Source organism: Anabrus simplex, chromosome 5 (assembly GCF_040414725.1).
Source record: "Anabrus simplex isolate iqAnaSimp1 chromosome 5, ASM4041472v1, whole genome shotgun sequence".
Taxonomy (NCBI): Eukaryota; Metazoa; Arthropoda; class Insecta; order Orthoptera; family Tettigoniidae; genus Anabrus; species Anabrus simplex.
Genome location: NC_090269.1, coordinates 7,470,503 through 7,491,715, shown reverse-complemented (window position 1 = coordinate 7,491,715; position 21,213 = coordinate 7,470,503). Strand labels below are relative to the sequence as shown.

Below are 21,213 nucleotides of genomic sequence, written 5' to 3'. Positions count from 1 at the left end.
TTAACATACCGATTACCATTAAATTCCCTTCAGCCGTTTTCTCGTGATGCGTGTACATACATACATACATACATACATACATACATACAGAAATTACAGAAAAGTAAAAAGTGCATTTTCCTTGTTACTGTGGACACAGAAATACCATTCTTTTCAAATTCTGAGCAATGTACCTCAAAACTATTATTTTATATAGGTATATATAGATTAATTGTTGGGCAGGCAACCCACTCGTCAGAGTTGTCGTGAGGTCTGCATACCTACCCTGATATTCGTAATCGGATAGTCTTGCATATGTGTTGTCGTAAAATGTGTGCTGTCCGGTTTGGTCATCATGCTGTGGTTATGCGAAGCGTTATAGGTTAGTTGCAACGCTGTTTTCCCCAGTCATGAATAGCCTGATGTAAATAGTAAATGACGGGAAGTATAAAATGTTGCAAATGTAAATTTGAGAATTTTAGTACACTGCAAGCATCAGGAATCTGAGGGGACCAACAAAAAAATGTTGTAAACAACGGGAAAACAAACTGCAGGAACGTAAAAGCAGCTGCATCCTTTATTCTCTGCATTTCTTCTACTGGGACTTGTTTCATCTCCATTTCCATCTGTAATTTTTCCACGACATCCTTCATCAAGTTGTTAGGTTAATGGTCAGCTGACCCGTTTATCACCACTTTAGGTTGTCACCCTGCCGAGTATTTCTGGCAATCACTGTTCAAAACTTTTATACACTAACAGCGAAACCACTGTTCACAATCCCCATCACAACGGAGACCTTTATCGGTTGCACTGATCTTTTATCCACACACATTTTCGACCAACACTACAAACTAATGAAAATACTGGAGATTCTACGTAATGTATACAACTAATGAATCTTTTACCTATGCTACTCAAAATGTAGCTGTCAAATGTTAACGAGCAGTATAAATAATTTTAATTATATTCTTAAGGCAGGCAGCTGACAATCCATCTTTCTTATATGAATCGAGAATGATAGCAACAAATAAAAAAAAAAACCTGCGTAATGATCTGGAAAATTATATTGTGGTTTGCTGAAATTATCTGGTTAGAGTTTACAAAAGAACAGTTTGTTTTTTAAGACAGCAAAATTTGATAGGTCGAAAACGATCCACCTGGGCAAAAATAGATTACAATAAAACATGTTTAACATTAAAAATTTTCTCAACAAACTACCTACATAGCACTAATCAAGATATAAACTAAGGGTACTTACTTGATATAATTAGCCTTCTTATCCTCCTTCCAGTCTTTGTTGAGTTGGTGCACTTTACATGCAACATACCTCTGTTCCTTCAAGTCAAAAGCCTAGAAAACAATACACACGAATCAAAATCACAATCAATCACTGAATGTTTGACATGAGTTCAAAGAAGACAATTGTGGTCAAACTGATTTTATCCAAGTTCTGATAAGTGATTTTCCTCTCATACCATTCCATCATATTTCTTCGTTCTCAAGTTATATTTGATGTACAAATGTCAAAGGCATGGAAAAGACAGGACAACTGGGAAATGTGAAAATTAGCAGTTTCTTTCCTGTATGTAAGGTTTTAATTATTATTATTATTATTATTTTTATTTTTAAGCGTATGGAATTTACAGAATGGACAAGTATATACAATATTATACAAAAGAAAAACCTGCAAAGAATACATGGCAAGTAGGGAAGAATTACACATGGATATCTTAATTGTTTATCCACTGCACTAGGGATTCTGAGACATCAGCATAGTCTTTCCGGTCTCCACCATAGGCACGCAGAGGGCATTCGTCCATTATATGATGCATGGTCGGGACTAAAGCACCACAATCACACACTGGACAGTCCCCAAAGCCCCACTGGTGAAGGGAGAATGCAGATCTTCAACAATTAGTGTGAAACCTGTTTAGTGATGCCCACGTTCTTCTTGGCAAACTGAAACCAGCTGGGGCGGGGTTTGGATTAAAGAGGCTTGGCTACTCCGGAGCTGTACGAATCCATTGCTCTTTCCATTCCTCTTTTAAATTGAAACCAGCATCCATTAGATTCTTAGCTGTTTTCATTGGTGGCTTACAGGATTTCAGCCTTTGTCTCCAGAGATCTGCAACATCTCTGTGGATAGGTAGAGTTGGATTGGACATGATCTAAATCATATTCTTAAAAAGGGCTCTTGAACGTCGCAGGCTTGGTGGAGCAATGTGGGACAGGACTGGCAGCCAGTGCGTTGCAGTAGGCTTCAGAGTAATAATAATAATAATAATAATAATAATAATAATAATAATAATAATAATAATAATAATAATAATAACATTAATAATAAAGCCAATAAAATTAAGACAGCTTACATTCACCCAGATTGATAATACAAACCTACTTTTGATTGCTTCATTACTGCAATCCAGCAAACCAAGTATGGATATAAATGAGCCTCCTTCAATTTCCTTGTGGTCTTTTACTGGTTAAATACATTCTTAGTGTCCTATTATTGGGGTATAGGGGACATTCTCTTCATATAATCAAACCACTTCAATCTATCCAGTTCTAATGTAACCAACAAATTACTTCCCAAACCAAGGTGTTGGGGAATTTCCTCATTCCAAATTTTCTCTCTCCTGTTCTTTTGTACACTAGATCACAGAAATTTCCATTTTAGTTGCCTGAAGTCTACTGTTGTCTGGTGCTGTCATAGTAGCTGCTTGAAGTCCAGAGGTCAAGACTGGTACAAAATTAGACTTGCATGGTGTAAGCTTGGAGGCCAGAGGAAAATAACATCCCAGGGGGGTGAATGACAGAGTGGCAGAATTGTGATGCTGCTTATATTGCTGATTTCATGTTTGATGGTGATGTTGAAAAAGAAAATACTGGTATTTGATATTGTTGATGTCTATCTTGTCAGAACCAATATGGGGATGAATCTTTTCATGTCTTCTGCTCATAATCAAGCTGTGCTCATAATCAAGCTGTCTTATTTTTGCCACATCTTATCAAACTTTCTTCCAAAGATCTAATTCTGCATGCACTTTAGAGCTTCAGTCATATCCCCCTCTGTACAAAAGAAAGGATGATAGACATAAAGCTGAAAATTACAGGCCAGTCGGTTTGACATGCATAGCATGTAAGCTTTGGGAAATCATTATTTCTGATTATATTAAGACATGTTTGCAAAATTAATAACTGGTTCGATAGAAGGCAGTTTGGGTTTACGAAAAGTCATTCCACTGAAGATCAACTTGTTGGATTCAAACAAGATATAGATATCTTGGATTCAGGACGTCAAATGAACTGTATCGTGATTGACATGTCTAAGGCAGTTGACAAGGTGGAGATCATGAAGGAACTACTGGCAAAAATGAGTGCAACTGGACTAGACAAAAGAGTGACAATTGGGTGGCTACATTTCTAGAAAATAGAACTAAAAATTAGAGTAGATGAAGCTTTATCTGATCCTGTAATAATCAAGAGGGGAATTCCTCAAGGCAGTATTACTGGACCTTTATGTATTCTTATTTATATATATATATATACAATATGAGTAAAGAAGTGGAATTAGAGATGAGGCCTTTTGCTATTTTTGTTATTCTGTATAGATTGTGAGCAACTGCAAAATGACCTCAATAATGTTGTGAGATGGACAGCAGGCAATGGTATGGTGATAACCCTGGTTAAAAGTCAGGTTGTGAGTTTCACAAATAGGAAAGCCCTCTCAGTTCTAATTACTGCATTTATGGGGTGAAAGTTCCTTATGGGGATCAATGTAAGTACCTCGGTGTTAATATAAGTAAAGATCTTCTTTGGGGTAATTGCATAAATGGGATTGTAAATAAAAGGTACAGATCTCTGCACATGGTAATGCAGGGTGTTTAGTGGTTGTAGTAAGGATGTACAGGAAAGAGTATATAAGTCTCTGGTAAGACCCCAACTGGAGTATGGTTCCAGTGTATGGTAGGATTACTTGACTCAAGAACTTGAAAAATATCAAAGGAAAAGCAGCTCGATTTGTTCTGGGTAATTTCCGACAAAAGAGTAGCGCTACAAAAAAAGTGTTGCAAAGTTTGGGCTGGGAAGACTTGGGAGAAAGGAGACGAGCTGCTCGACTAAGTGGTATGTTAAGTCAAAAATTGTCATGAATGTTTAATGATAACCATCTATTCAATACAAAGTAAAGTTCTTACATTAAAATTTATATCTTGTCATAGTAACTTTTAGGGACAGGTTTCGCCATTATATGGGCATCATCAGCCTTTATCTCGTACCTTTTGGTCACTGATTAGGATCCTGATTTACCTTATCCAATAATATTACATAGAAGATACCACTTTATACAAAATAGAAAGCATCTAAAAGTGTGGATGAGATGGATGATTATTGTTGATGAAATCTTATGAATATAAAACTTATTAAGAGCCGTTTCCTCCAAATGAGTTTAAACTAAGTTTATTTTAATCTGGCTTAAGTCTGAGTTTAAACTAACATTCATTTTCCCCACAATGGTTTAAACTTTGTACCAAGCTTAAACTTTGTTCAAAGTTAAACCTTCTATATTGTAGGTTTAAACTGTTGTTTATATTCAGCCTTCTTGACATTTTATTAACGTATCTGTGATTTTCCTAGTAGAATGGTTAGTTTTGACTACCAGTACTGCAGTACTTAAATAGAAAACATAGGGTACTAAAATTAGAACGTAGTATTAGCATTAGAAAAATGGAAGAAATTATTGAAGTCTTTCATTAAATAGGAAATAATTCTGATGTGCAACTGAGGTTAAGAAGCCGCATTCCAACAAAAATTTACAAATCTGGAAAATCGGATGTAAGGGAGTTTTTTGACGGATTTATAATTCATAAGCAAACAGCAAAGATTGTCTTGTATCAAAGGATTCATTTCACTAGAAGCAATGATTCTGGTTGATTTAAGACATTATGCAGCAGGCATTTTTCTCATTAACAACGAGGACCACAGAACTTAAACTGCAGTCCCCTTATAATATTATATAAAATACTATCGGTGGCATGAATACTGTAATGTGAAGCATAAAAATATTCATACATAAGTGGTGTAGTACGTCTACTCTCCATGTGGTGTCTGATGGCTGTGGTCGTTAAAACATTAGGTCAGCAAAGTCCGGAACCGTAATTAGATGGTTTGAATCCAGGTAGTTGAAAATATTTTTACCATCAGAATGTTCACCGGCATGGTAGGAGAGGTAGTGGTATACAATTTCTAATGGCTAGATTGTGTGCCAAAAGCCTGGATTCAATCCCGAAACTCTCTGCTGTATTCATATGGAGTGGGGGCATTGACGCTGTTGATGGTAATTTGTCCGTTGACTGGTGATGCTAAGCCCCGAGTAGAGCCCTTGATGTTATACGGATAGCAGTAGGCTATGTGGACACTGGGGTTTGCACAACCATTCCTAATAATAATACTGTTTCTACATCCCACTAACTACATTTGTCCGTTTTCCTCAACCATCTGAGCCATTCCGTATGGCGCCCCCTTCATACTATCATATATACTGTAGTTCAATAAATATTTATGGGATCAAAAAAATAATAAAAGTGTTTTATGCTTGCTAGTAAACTAGTAATAAAATAATTTATAGTTAAGATGATAATGCTTGTTGTTTAAAGGAGCCTAACATCTAAGGTCATCGGAACCTAATGGAAACATGATGGATGACATACGGTATTTAACATCAAATTTTTTTTGGATGGATTTCGAACCCTTTTGATAAGTCAGGCGTTTACAGATTTCACTGCAACGACTGTTCCAGTGTATACATTGGGCAAACAGGGAGATCCTTCAAAATCAGATATAACGAACACGTTAATGTTATCAAATACAAAAGATTCTCAGCAATAGGACAGCATACACACGACTACAAACAGCTTCTACGGCATCAACAATGATATAGACATCGTCAAAATAATGAATAAAGGTCTTTTATTAGACTTAACGGAGCAATGTTTCATTCTTTCGGACCAATACTATAACCCTAATTTTAACCTTAATGAGCTATCCGAAAAGCCTACTATTTTATTTGATATACTTATTTCAGTTTGAACCGTGTAAACTGTGATCCCCCCCGGACTATCTTACTTCAGCGTTTTTACATTGTGTGTGCTTGCAAGCTGTATTATGTATTGTGTAATTTGATGTATTTACATGTATTTTATTTCCTATCCTTGCCCCTCTTATGGAATAAGTGTCTTTCTGCCTGTTCCGCATGTCTTCAGGGAAATGTAGAAGTTTTCTCACCCTGAAGAGTCCTCCCTCCCTTCCGAGCTCTCTCTATCTCTCTTGCTTCGCGCCCCTCTCCAACTCCCCTCTCTTCTAGAGGGGAGTTTCGGTCCACGTGACCGCTGCTCGGCTCGCGGTCGTTGTCCTCGGCCGGCCGGATCATTCTGCTGTTCGCACTGAGTGAAGTCTGTTATCTCGCGGGCTTGCCTTCTAGCCCGTCGAACCCGGCACGCTAGCGCGGAGGTAAGAGAGAGAGAGGGATCTTGCTATTGTACTGTCCCCTTAAGATGTTGAAATTTAGGTAGGTGCCTGAGGTAAACACGAGATTTGTCACTGTGTAATGGTAGGAACCTTGTGCTTTGGATTTAATCTTCATTTAAGACTTCTAGTAGATGTGTTTGTTTCAACTTAAAGAAAGTACTTTCATGGCTGAAACATTCCATAGTGGGGTTAAGTAGGTGTTGCTTTTCTACGTTATTGTAAGCCACTACGGATTTTCTATGCGCCTTCGGGCGTTGCGTTGGTTAAGATATTGGAAGGCCATGTTTAATTTATCCTCAATCTTATCGTAATATTTGAAGGTCTTTCATATTTCTTATTGATCCCCGGCTTATGTTCGGGAAGTTGCAATGTGAAACCCTTCACGTATGCATGTGGACTTGTACCTGATAAAGAGGGCTGGCTCCCTCGTTAGTATTTTGTAATAATTTTGAATGTATATACGGGTATTATCTTCTTAATTGTAAATTGTTATTTGATGTTCTTAAACGAGTTAAAGTTTTCGAACTTGTAATTAAAGAAGCTTGGCGAGATCTCCTTGTAAATTGATGTTGGTATCTTTCGCTTAACACGACCTTTATCCAGCCCCTTCGGGCCGCCGCTTTTCCTAGCCCGTACCTGCCGTCCCACAGTTATTAACAATCTTAAAATCCCAAGATCAATCAATATATAAAACAGTATGCAATACGCTAGTTTACTACCCCTACCAGAATCCACCCCCCCCCCCCCCCGACTTGTGTTCTCCTGTTACCACGACCTCCCCTCCCCCTATCAGACATGCCCCGATTCCCAGCTGAAGCTAGCGGCTTGCTGCCTGACAATCTGTTCGGAAGTACCTCTTTAACTCCTCGCCATTGAAATTGGTTGGTGCTTGAGGTGAGTTTCCATCTTTTATTTGCCTAGCACTTATCTTGGTCCCTGTTTTCGTCACGCTAACACGAAGTTCAAATTTATCTTTTAGGTCCGTTTGATTCGAGATCTTTCCAGATTCATGATTATCCACCTGACAACAGTGTATTTTCACAAAATCTCGCCTGTCAACTTGCGGCCTCAAGTTTACCTCACAATATCGAATTAATACTGAAGTATAGGACTAAAGCTATTGACACACTACTAAGGCAAGAGGTTTCAGTGAATCCATGCAAGATATACACTGACTGAGCAAATATCATGGGATAGCGGAGCACCGATGCGCAGGTTTGTTGCCTGCGCACCACACACCACCTGTGCTAGCGGCAGTTGTATAGGAGACCTTGTGATCAGTGGCTGTGCATGTGACAGGTGTAACATGGAACGTCGTCGTGAGCTGACGTTCGAACAGGGTATGGTGGTCGGTGCCCGACGGATGGGAAGTGCAATTTCGGAAGTGGTGCGGGAATTCGGCTTCACACGATCAACCGTGTCCAGGGTGTATCGCGAATGGTTGAATGCAGGTGTCACCGTCCACAACAGACGAACGGCCGGCCGTCCAGCCACCCTCGATGACCGTTTTAGAAAACACAAAAATTATTATTATTATTATTAATTTCTCTAACATCCTCTTTTGGGCCAGATATGTCGATGACACATTAGTAATTTTAAACGAAGAATCAACCAACGCAGCCTCTACACTTCTTCTCCTCAACAACATTGACTCTTTAACATTAAATTCACCCTAGAATCAGAACACAACAAAACTCTTAATTTTCTAGACTTAACCATTACTAGACATCCTTCATCTTTATCTTACAAAATTTTCAGAAAACCAACCCAAACTGCAGCCACAATACGACAAGATTCTTCGCACCCTCAAGCACATAAACGTGCTACTTATAACAGTCTAATTTTCTGTGCCTTCAACACCCCTATGTCTAAAAAAGATTTAAATAATGAATTAAACACCATGCGTAACATCGCTAAATTCAATGGCTATAACAAATCCTTCATAAACCGTATCATCAACAAATTGAAACACCATCCTAAAACTACTTTATCTAAAGACAAACCCACTGCATTTTCCACTTTCACTTTCACTCAAGAAGCTTATAAAATAACTAATATTCTTAAAAAACATAATATGAAAATTTCCTTTAGAACCAAGAACAGAAATTTTGATATATTACACAACTCTAAATCACTAAATAAATCTAATGCTTTTTCAAAATCTGGAGTATACAGATTCAAATGTAACAACTGCAGCTCCTCGTACATCGGTCAAACTGGCCGCAACTTCAACATCAGATGCTCCGAACATACCAACGCCATTAAATACAACAGATTCTCCGCCATAGGACAACACATACATGACTCCAAGCACAATTTCACCAATATTGGAAAAGACATGAAAATACTTAAAATCATGAACAAAGGCCCCCTCTTAAACACTACTGAAAATTGTTTTATCCACCTTGACGAATACTTCAACCCCAATTTCAACTTAAACGACATTTCTGAAAAACTCAACATCCTATTTGACTTCCTAATCCTTCTTTTCAAAAATTCTAAATTTCAAAACCTGAATTCAATTTTCCATACCTTACAAAGTTCCTACCCACATTTTGTACCTCCAGTAACCCACCCTCCTAACCCACCCTAAACTACCCCTCCTTCATCCCTATCTTATCTTTTCTCACCACCTTTCAACTTTAAACCCTTTTAACCTTTTCTTATCCACTAATCTTCTTTCTTTATTAATTTATCCTATTTTTCTTTTCACCCCTTTAAAAAAAAACCCACATTGCCACCTTCATTTTGGGCCCTCACTTTCAAATTTAAACTCATGCCTTGCGTCCGCCAACTTTGACTACTTCAATCACGACCTGAATTTTTTTATATTCAAGAAATAGCGCACTGTGCATACACGTTTTCATTTGTTTCCAGTATTGCGCTTTTTACAACTTTTCTATTCACTATTGTTTTTTCACGTCAACTGTTCTAAAATATCTCCAAGATCATAATTACGTATTCAATTATATTGAATCGTATTATAAGTATATATATAGGTACATTTTCGTGAACTAAGCAAATACCTGATCATTAATCTATCCTTCAATCTCCGTCAGCGTATGAAACTACAGCACTTGACGTTGTATACACCGTGCCAATCTTCTGGAGCTTGCAAGTTACTTTGGTTGAGCTGCTTGTCTTCGGCTTCTTCATGACTTTAGATCTTCACATTTTGATTGTGTTGTGACTTTGTGCCTGACGGTGTATGCAGTCTGGCTCATTTAACTGTTCTCTGCTTTTCGTGAACATTGTGAGACAGTGCCAAACATTGCGTGTGCCGAGCTGATGCTCGGAAGATTACGCATTACTTCTTTTAATTGACTCGCATTCCACTTCGTCTGAATTTTACAGTGCCTAACCCCGTCATTTTTATATTGCCTCTTCAACTGATATTGTGTGGATTTGACTGTTAACTTCTTTCTTACTTATGCATTGTTTTTCGAGTTATAATCGACTGATGATGACCCAGACTGAGGTCGAAACCGGTACCATTTCCACTTTTAATTAAATAAGAATGTAATCTCTACATCTCTTATTTACTTGCTTTGAATAGGTTGAACTACCATATTTATTATTTCAATTTAATTGTGATACTTTTCAATACGGAACAATGAAATTTTTATCTTTAAAAGTATGGTGGGTGATCGACTGCGCGTATTATCACGGGACTTGTTTTATATTAATGAGAAATTCCACGCTATTGCTCATGACACAAAAAACAGAACAATTTAGAAATATAACACACACAAAATTCCTTTGAAATCTTAAAATTTCCATTAACTTATCTCACCTTGGATGTTCTTTAGTGTGTGTTATGGCCTTAATTCTACAACACGAGCCTAACATTTGCCTGATTTTGAAATAAGGAAATAATAGAAAACCAATATGACATGAGCCTAACATTTTCCTGATGTGGACATAAGGAACTAATGGGAAAACAAATCACGAGTAAGCGAATGATGAGATTCGAACCTATATGTGCCATATGTCTCACTCGGTGTATTATTATTATTATTATTATTATTATTATTATTATTATTATTCCTTCGTTATGCCCATTCATAGAGCGCATTTGAACTTGATAGTTGGTTTGATGGTTTGTGCCTTCTTATCCTCCCAAAATCTCTTCATGAATGCACTGTGTTGCATCTTGCATTCTGTCGACCACTTCCTACCAGTTGTCTTTTTTGGTTTCTCCCTAAATTTATGATTAGCTACTTTGGTTCTAAAAGCTCCACGATTTTCCATGATGTCGTCTGTAATATTTATTTCTTGGAGGTCCGCCTTAGTTTCTTCTAGCCATTTTATTTTGACCTTCTTTGAGTTGATTACTTTGAATAATCTTTTAGTTAGTCTGTCGCTGTTCATTCTGTAGATATGGCCATAGAAATTAAGGCGCCTTTTCCGTACAGCATCAGTAAACCTGTCGGTGAAGGAGTAGAGGTCCGCTGTTTTCCTCTTAATCCACATTCCATTTTCTCTCGTAGGACCATAAATTTTCCTGAGAATTTTCCGCTCCTGCTTTTCAATTTCTGTAATTTTAGAGTGACCACCTAAGCATATGGTTTCTGAGGCATATAAAGCTTCGGGCAATACAACTGTCTTGTAGTGTCGTAATTTTGCATTACGCGATATGACTCTTTTGTTGTAGTAATTCCACGTCAGTCTGTATGCCTTATGTAGTTTGGTGTTTCTTTCTACATTGGCACTACTGTCTAATCCTGATGGTAGTATAATTTCTCCAAGGTATTTGAAGGAGGGCACCTGTGAAATTGTGCCGTTTTCCATCTCTAGCGGAGTTCTTTTGCTATTTTGACGTAGATTTTCCATGTACTTGGTTTTCTCGTAGGATATCTGGAGGCCTGCCTTTGATGCTATATTGTGTAGTCTCTGTATGGCATACCTTGTTTCATCCTTGGTCTTAGCAATGATTGCGAGATCATCAGCAAATGCTAAACATTTCACATTGACCTTGCTTCCCAAATTTCCGATGTTCACACCCTTGATATCCTTTTCCCACTCTCTAATAACTTTGTCTATTATTATTATTATTATTATTATTATTATTAGGATGAAATAAGGCAAAAAGCCTTCTTCACAATTCATCTTTCATCACCCATCATTCACCATTCATCACCTTGCCAGATCACATCTGGCATTGTAAGCCCTGACTTCTGTCAGAAATGTATTGATCATTGATCAGACAATCAGCCTATTATGATTAGTCTTCTAATAAAATATCCACCGGTTTGGATACACACGATCATCAGATCCAAACAAAGACACCATTCGGATACGGTGAGGTGTCACATAGAAGACCAAGGCGAGTCGGAGCGCCTGCAACCCATTAAACAACATGCAGACCCAGCCTATCAAGAGGAAACTTAAATTTAATAAATCAGGACAGTTCTCATATTTAACTACAGTGAACATAAATTCATTAATGAAAGTGGGCAAATTAAAACATCTCACAGACGTCTTAGATCAACATAAGATACTGATAACTGCTCTTCAAGAATTGTGTAATACGGATCAAGACCCCCTTGAGTCAGGGGGATATCGCCAATACAAGGGTCCCCCAGGTGAAAGAGTACTAAAGAATGTTCCTCAGTTTGGAGTCGGCTTTTTGGTTCATACTAGTATCTTAGATTCAATTGAAGATTTTTCTTCCACCTCTCCCCGAACGGCATTGATGACAAAGTAGAGAATAAAACGTACGCATTGATAAACGTCCATGCTCCAACGAATGAAAAAAACAGGACCAACAGGGAAGCACAGACAAATTTTGGGAAGAACTAGACCAATTATTATCATCCATTTCCGATAACCATATTAAAATCATGCTTGGCAATTTCAATGCTAAAATAGGCCGTGAGAAAAAGTTTCGTAATGTTGTAGGTAAGTGGCCACCTCATCATCTAACTAACTGGAATGGTCAGAGATTGATCGACCTTTGTATTGATCATGGGCTACTTTTGGAAACCACACGATTCAAACGACGACCACATAAACTGATGACTTGGAAGTGCCCTAATGTTAAATTAGGGGAGTTCCAAATTGATCATGTAGCTATGGATAAGAACTGCCATAAGGATATTTACAATGTGAGGGTCCTCCGTGGAGTGGACATTGATTCAGATCATTATTTGTCCAAAATTAAAATAAAATTAACTCCAAAAAAGAAACGCATTCTCTCCAAATGTAATAGAAAGAAAACATATGACCCTAGCTATCTCATCAATAATAAATTATATTATGAACAATCTAAAACCTATCTAAGTGATGATTTGGGAACGGTAATTAACAAGCTAAAAACCATTGCTGAGGAAAACGCTCTCGTTAAAAAGAGGAAAAAACATGCTTGGTGGAATGAGGTGTGCGATGCAGCGATTCAACACCGACACAAGGCATGATTGATTGATCAACAACGGAAAACAGAACAGTCACGCGAAGAACTTGTTACTGCTAGACGACATACGGCCAAAATCATCCGAAGGGTTAAGAGAAATTATCACACGGAGATGTTACACTCTATTGACGAAGCATTTACTCAACATAAGACAAGAGATTACTATAAAACATTTCGGCAATACCAAACAAATTATACTCCCCCAACACTCCTAATGAGAGATACTAATGGAAAACAGGCACATACTAATCAAGATAATGCAGAAATTTTAGCTAGATACTTTGAGAACTTACTTAATAGTGAGGAACCTTCAGAATATCTGCAATATGACACACATCCAAAAAGAGGATACCTTTAGAAAAGGTTACACCGCCCGTTTATAATGAAGTACGAGCAGCAATTGATTCCCTTAAAAATTATAAAGCACCGGGACAGAACCAAATCGTCGCAGAGGTATGGAAGAATGCTAATGACTAAACCGTTCAGAATCTACATAAAAATCTTAAAGATATTTGCAATACTGCTACAATGCCTGAAGAGTGGAATATGGCAATAATTCAACCATTGCATAAAAAGGGCGATAGATCTGATCCAAATAATTATCGGGGAGTATCATTATTGGATATTACATATAAGATTTTATCTAAGAATATCTATAACAGAATACAGGGTCATCTTGAGTGTGAACTAGGGGAATATCAAGGTGGATTTCGTCCAGGAAGAAGCTGCCCTGACCAAATCATCAGTTTAAAATGGATTATGAAACATCATAGATCTAGAAATAAAAATTTAGTTATTACGTTTGTTGATTTTCAAAAGGCGTATGATAGTATACATCGTGAATCACTGTTGAATGTCCTTCAGGAATTTGGTCTACATTCCAAACTTATTAGCCTGATTGGTATGACTCTTAAGAATACTCAATCTAAAGTTAGATTCAGAAATGAGTTATCTAAATAATTTGCAATTACAACAGGCCGTCGCCAGGGAGATGGACTTTCGCCAAGATGTTGTAGGGCCCTTTGGATATGGAAATGTAAATCCAGAAGGTGAGTTGTTGGTGGATTTTTGCATGAGGAATCAAATGATTGTTGGAAGCACCTGGTTTAGGAAGAAGAACAGTCAGAAGATTACAAGGTATGGCTGGGGAGACAGACGGACAAAGACCATGATTGATTATATAATCATAGAAAAAGAACACCGGAAGAACCTTGTAGATGTAACAGCCATGCCTGAAGAAGCCTTTGGTGGAGATCATAGAGTTGTGATAGGAAAATTGAAAGTTGGAAAGATTGAAAAACCCCAATTAAGAAGAGAGAAAAGAATTAAAGCATGGAAGTTGAAGGAGAAAAGCATACAAGAAGAATTTCAAAGGGAAATAATACCCTTGGTACCCAGGACAAAGGAATGGGAAAGATTTAAGGAAGCACTGGTTGGATGTGCAGAAAAGGTGTGTGGTAGAACATCAGGAAATGTGAAAGACAAAGAAACACACTGGTGGAATGATAGGGTAAAGATTAAAGTGAAGGAAAAGAAAATGGCATGGAAAGCATGGAAAACATAAGACTGAAGAAAGTAGAAGAAAATATGTCGAGGCAAAGAATTTGGCCAAGAAAGTAGTGGAGGAAGAAAAGAGGAAAAGCTGGGCCTTATTTACACAGACATTGAGAGATGATACGCAGGGCAGCAAGAAATTACTGTATGGTATCTTAAGAAACAAAAAGAGAGATCAAGTAAACACCAGATTTGTGAAGGATGAAGGTGGCATAATTTTAACAAAGTCAGAAGAAATAGATGGAGAGAGTATTTTCAGAAGCTGCTGAACATAAGAACGGATGACAGTCATTCAATGGACGACCAGGAAAGGCAATTAGTTGACGAAGAAATGGATAAAGAAATTACAATGAATGAAATTGAAATGGCAGTAAGAAAGATGAAAAATGGAAAAACTGCTGGAATAGATGAAATTTCAGTGGAGATGATAAAGGGAGCTGGAGCTGTAGGCCTGCAGTGGACATATCGGATTCTCAGGAATGTCTGGGAGAATAAGGAGGTCCCTGAGGATTGGCAAAAAGGAATAATCATCCCAATTTTCAAGAAAGGTGATAAGAAAGTTTTGAAGTACTACAGGGGAATTACTCTAATATCCCATGTTGCTAAGATAATGGAAAGGATACTGGAAAGTAGAATAAGGTTTAGGGTTGAGAAGCAGATACAGGAAAATCAGTTTGGTTTCAGAAGTGGAAGGTTAACAATAGAGCCCATTTTCATTATGAGACAACTAATGGAAAAGCATTGGGAGTACGGGAATGATATGGTGATGACATTCATTGATATTGAAAAGGCATATGACAGTGTCCCTAGGACGAACGTTTGGGACAGTCTGGTGCAAAAAGGAATTGGACAGGGATTAATAAAAATGATCATGGCATTGTATAAGGAATGTTGTAGTTGCGTGCAAACACAAGTTCGCAGGACAAGTTGGTTCAAAATAACTAGTGGGCTGAGACAGGGAAGTGTTCTATCACCAATCCTGTTTACTATAGTAATGGATGACATCATGAGAATGGCAAAAGCAGCATATGGAGGAAGAGAAATGAACATGATGTTATTTGCAGATGATATTGTGATTTGGGGAGAAGACGACAGGAAGGTTCAAGAACAGTTGAATGTGGTGAATGGGAAGATTGAAGAATGTGGATTGAAAATAAGTGTAGAAAAGAGTAAAACTCTTGTTATGACTAGAGGGGAGAAAGAAGGGAAAGGTCAGATTAGACTTGCAGACAAGTCCCTGGAAGTAGTGGAAACGTTTAAATACCTGGGGAGTGAATTAATGGAGAATGCTCGACTGGATGCTGAGATTAGTAAAAGGATTCAAGCTGGAAGTTGTTTCTATCATAGTGTAAGAAATATGTTATGGGACAAAGATGTGCCAATGGAAGGAAAGGATACTATGTACAAGATGTATTACGTACCCATAACAACTTACGGAGCAGAAACTTGGACAATGACAAAGAAGGATGAGAGTCGAATACAGGCAGCCGAAATGAAATTCTTGAGGAGTATGATACAGAAGAGTAGAAGAGACAAAACAAGGAATGAGAAAATCCGGGAAGAAAGTGGAGTGGAAAAAATGAATGATAGAATAGAGAAGAGCCGACTAAGATGGTTTGGGCACATAAAGCGAATGAGCGATGAAAGAATGCCAAAAAAGGTGATGGAAATGCAAATTCAAGGAAGGAGAGGCCGTGGACGACCACGATTGAGATGGAAGGATACCATCCAACGCGGCATTATAGAAAGAAACCTGGACTGGGACACAGTGTTGGAAGAGGAGTGGTGGAAAGACCGAAGAAAGTGGAGAGGAACCACATTTGTCCCTACCCGGCTACAGCTGGATAAAGGGAAATGATGATGATGATGATGATTATGATGATGATGTGTATTGGAAAAGGTCATGCAAGAGTAGACTAAGGTATGTCCTCCAAAAGTCAAAAATTGGAAAAAATATCAAACAAAATTGCTTGGCATTCGCAGATGATCTTGCGATACTGGCAAATGGTTTCAAAGAGGCTAAAGTTCAATTGGAAGAACTTGCAAATGTAGCGAAAAAAGTTCGACTGCAAATTTCGTATGATAAAACAAGAATAATGCCTACTTTCAGAACTCTAAATTTAGAGCTATTATTAAATAATAATAATAAACAAATTGAAATTGTAAGTACATTTAAATATTTGGGTGAAAATCTCACTTGGAATTGCAATGAAAAACCATCAATAGAGAGCAGAATATATAAACTGAAGCAGGCACAACGGATAACTTGGCCTACATACAAAAAGAAATGTCTTTCGATTAATGCTAAATTTAGGCATTATAACTCTGTTATTAAACCAGAAGCAACTTATGCTTGTGAAACATTATTTAAACTCAATACTAGATCAACAACAGAATGCTTACAACGAGTTAATCGAAGGATACTCAGGACGATCATAAACAAGAAACATCAGGTGGATGGATAGTGGAGATTGTTGCCGAATGAGGTTATCTATCGGGAAAGTGAGTCCATCACAGACACGATGAGAAAAAGAAGAATTGCCTTTTTTTGTCATATATTTTGACTAAGTGATAACAGAGTTTTAAAACAATTATTTAATTACTTTTGGAATAGTAAATCAAAAAACAATTGGTTTAAAGAAGTTCAAAGTGATTTGGAGGAGTTGAATATTACCATGCAAACCATAGAAAACAGAGGCGAGAAAAGTATTTTGAAGAATAAATGCATCAGGCTTCCTCTGACCACTGTACAGACGAAACAATATGTTATAACGGATGCGGAGAGGGCAGCCAGGTCAACCAGACTCAAGACTTTTTGGGAGAAGAAAAGGAAGACAAATTTGTTGTAGTCTGATTTAAGTGCTCCAATGTGGGCGTAAAAAAAAAAAAGTAAAGAAAGATTTATTATTATTATTATTATTATTATTATTATTATTATTATTATTATTAAGATTCAGTCTGAGGATCAGTGGTAAAGTGTACCAGGTACCAAGATCGTAGTTTCAAATCCGGCAGTCGCAATCGGATCGTGAGGGGCGGGAGAAAATTCATTCCGCATTCCATGTCGTACGATGTTACTACGCGAAAGATCTCTGGTGAAATATTTCGTGTTCATTCATGCACAGGGTCACTAATAACTTCTTCCTCACTAACACTGCTGAAATCAGAGCCTAAAACATCAAATATGCTTTGAAATTCGTTATTACTGAGCATTTCGCGCGAGCAAGCAACTTCCTTCTCAGCCATCTTGCGAACAGAGAATACAGATTTCTCGATCGATATTTTAATCAATTCTCTTTGCCAAAGAAGCATACCAGAGCACTCTGGTGACATTTTGAGACACCAAGAAAAGATTTCAATTAGAAATGTTTCTGGAAAAAACCAAAAGATGTCACAAATGTCTCCAATATGCGACCTTGCATCCCGGCGTACCAGTCCGCTTGTGGAGTCCTGGCCCAGCAGCTCGAGCGCGTACCAGTCCGCTTACGGGTGCATAGGGGTTAATGGAGGCAAATCAACTTTTACAAACAGGAGCTTTAAAACTGAATTTGAATATACTTTGGATGAGGTAGTTATTCCAAAAGATGGCAAGTGCAAATACTTAGGTGTGAGATTTGAAAGTAATTTGCACTGGAATAAGGCTACTTAAAGGATGCAATAAAGAATTAAAAGAAAAAAGTTACTTAGGTATGGTTCGTCCATTATTGGAATATGCAAACAGTGTTTGGGATCCTCACCAAGTATACCTAATAAAAGAAATATATAGTGTGCAGAGGAAAGCAGCAAGATTTGTAACAGGGGATTTCAGAAGAAAGAGTAGGGTAACAGAAATGTTAAAGGAACTTGGGTGGGAAACTTTAACTAAGAGAAGGGAGAAAACTAGACTTATAGGATTATATAGAGCCTATACAAGAGAAGAAGCATGGGGAGATATCCGTGAGAGGCTTCAGTTGGAAAATAATTATATCGGCAGGACAGACCACAAATATAAAATTAGAAGGAATTTTAGCAGAAGTGATTGGGGTAAATTTTCGTTCATTGGGAAGGGTGTGAAGGAGTGGAACAGTTTACCAGGAGTAGTGTTTGACCCTTTTCCAAAATCTGTACAGATATTCAAGAAGAGAATAAACAGCAACAGAGAAAATAAATGAAGTGTTACTGGGCATTCGACCAGTGCAGGTTATTGTAAATAAAAAAATGTGTGTGAATAAATTAATTCCATCCCCTGGTCTAAGGAGTTTGGACAGCCAAAGTAGGGGACTGCCTGTAGGGGTGAAGTACAGTGGGGACTTTGAGGACCGTGGGACCGCTATGGTAGCTGTGAAGGCCCTTCTGGAACTCTTAAAAGTGGTGGCAAAAGGGGCTCTGGTTAAGACGCAGCAGGTCGTTATGCTACTTTAGTTCCAGAATGGGTAAAAAAATAATAAATAAATAAATAAATAAATAAATAAATAAATAAATAAATAAATAAATAAATAAATAAATAAATAAATGCAATAATGTAAAGTTTAATCTTATACCAGTTGTATAGTATCATTTGAAGTAATTCCACATACTGTATATCAGTTGACTATATTTGTAAGTAGTACAGGAGATATTATAAGTACAATTTTGTAAACAATATAAATTTATTAAGGATGAGCTGAGTGTATAACAGAAAAAATTGTTCCCGTAAATTGTATAATACTGTATTATAGGAAAATTTTCTTGTTAATTTAATATTTAGTACTTGACAATAATGTATTTTAGTGTACCATTTGCCACCGAGGTAGACACCTCATTTGCAAATAAAGAGATTTTGATTTGATTTGATAAATAACACACATTCTTTTTTTTTTTGCTAGGGGCTTTACGTTGCACCGACACAGATAGGTCTTATGGCGACGAAAAAAACATTATTATTATTATTATTAACTTACATATAATTGAATAATCAATGAACAACATAAAATTCAACCATCTTGTTCTCCCTCATTATGAGCATCTGAAAGATCGTGGCTACACACACTACAAAACACATGTGAAATGAGATTTTGAGGAAAACCGTAAACAGGGCCATTCTTTCGAGTATTGAACCATTTTTGTTTATTATTAGCATCACTAGTCACGGTAACGTCATCACACGTATTTTCCTGCACAAGAAATTGCTTCATTTCAAAACTTTCACATCTCGTAACACATGATTAACATATACTGTATCCTGTAAGAGCAAAATATGTAAATTTGGCAACCGAAATAGCAATAAATACTTCTTCAACAGTCACGCGCACAGTATTCACAATGAAAGGGAGTTTGTCACCACTTTGCCGCCAAAGCAAAGACCAAGGATCATTGTAAGAGAAATACAAAGACAAAAGAACTCGCATATTTGCATGGAAATCTGATCATGTGACGAACAAAGACAACAACTCTGCAAGATATACCACTTCACAGGTGCCTATTTTTCCGGTACTGGAAGCACACACTGCGTTCGGGGCGTGAAAACTCGAAATATTCTTAAACGAGGAACGGGAAAGGGGTGTAAGTGATTAGTGAGAAATCCGAAAATAATATTCTGAGAATTCAAGTTGTAATGGCATTCCTTGTGTATCCTTTTGAACACTTCATATCTTAGACTTAAAAATCAACAAAAAATCGTAATTTGTGGTGTGTGATTCGTAAAGGCGTAATTATGATGGATAATTCGTAATTATTATAATTGAATCGTAATAGTTGGCATCTCTGTACATGGTTTGGGAGCATGTTGTGTACTGCTGCGCGTTCGTCTCGGGCTAAGGCCGTTTGCTGTGAGGGGAAGGGTCGGAGGGGTGGGAGGAGTGGCTGTTGAGGGGGTACGGGTGGAGTTGGGTGTGTCTTCCCGTGGTTCTCTGCCGCGTGTCAAGTTTTGCTTATTGATTCTGTTAGATAAGCATTTCTTACGGAAGGAATGACTGTATTAAAGATGATATTTGTTTTTTTCTGTGATTTTGTTTATATTGAAATTAGGGTTGGTGTATTGATCTAGAGTAATGTAAAATTCTTCTGTTGTGTTGAGCAAGGGGCCCTTGAGGTTTATATTCAGAATTTGCATGTCATTTTTTATATTTGTGAATTTGTGTTTATAATCTCCGATATATTGGACTATGGAGTAAAAATGATTGTGTTTTATGGCATTTAGGTGTTCATTATAACGGATTTGAAAGTTCCTACTGGTACGTCCAATGTAGCTGGTGTCACAGTTGTTGCATTTTATCCGATATAACCCTGAATGGTTGTATTTATTATTACTGTTGATTGTTCTAGCGTTATGAGTGATATTGGCACTGTTGTATGTAGTTTTATATGCTATTTTCAAGTTGTATTTTTTTGAACACGTTACTTATGGTATATATATGCATATTATTGAAGGTAAATAATACATTATTTTTCTTGGATTTTTCTTGTTTTTGTTAATTTTGATTCGGGTTGAAATTTTATTTTACGAATAATTTTGTTAATCATTTCTTTGTTATACCCATTGTGTTTGGCTATTTCATGAGTTAGTTGTAATTCTTTGTTTAATTCTTCTGTTTTTAACGGTATGCTAAATGCCCTATGTATCATGCTATAGTATGCTGCTCTTTTTTTTATATTGGGATGAGTGGAATCCATTTTAATTGTATTAGAGGTGTGTGTGGGTTTTCTATATGTTCTGTAAGATAGGTGACTTTCATGTCTGGTTATGGATATGTCTAAATAGTTTAGGGTACGGTTGTTTTCTATTT

The 21,213-nt window shown here is 37.2% G+C and overlaps 1 protein-coding gene across 10 annotated transcripts in view; it reads right to left on the bottom strand.

The window, feature by feature from the left end:
- Tlk (Tousled-like kinase) overlaps positions 1–21,213 on the bottom strand; it is an 883,856-nt gene that overhangs the window by 140,641 nt on the left and 722,002 nt on the right. For all 10 annotated transcript variants that reach the window (XM_067146736.2, XM_067146743.2, XM_067146741.2 and 7 more), the window contains one exon: positions 1,238–1,329. In XM_067146736.2, the coding sequence (XP_067002837.1) occupies positions 1,238–1,329 (92 nt within the window). The remainder of the gene's footprint in view (positions 1–1,237; positions 1,330–21,213) is intronic.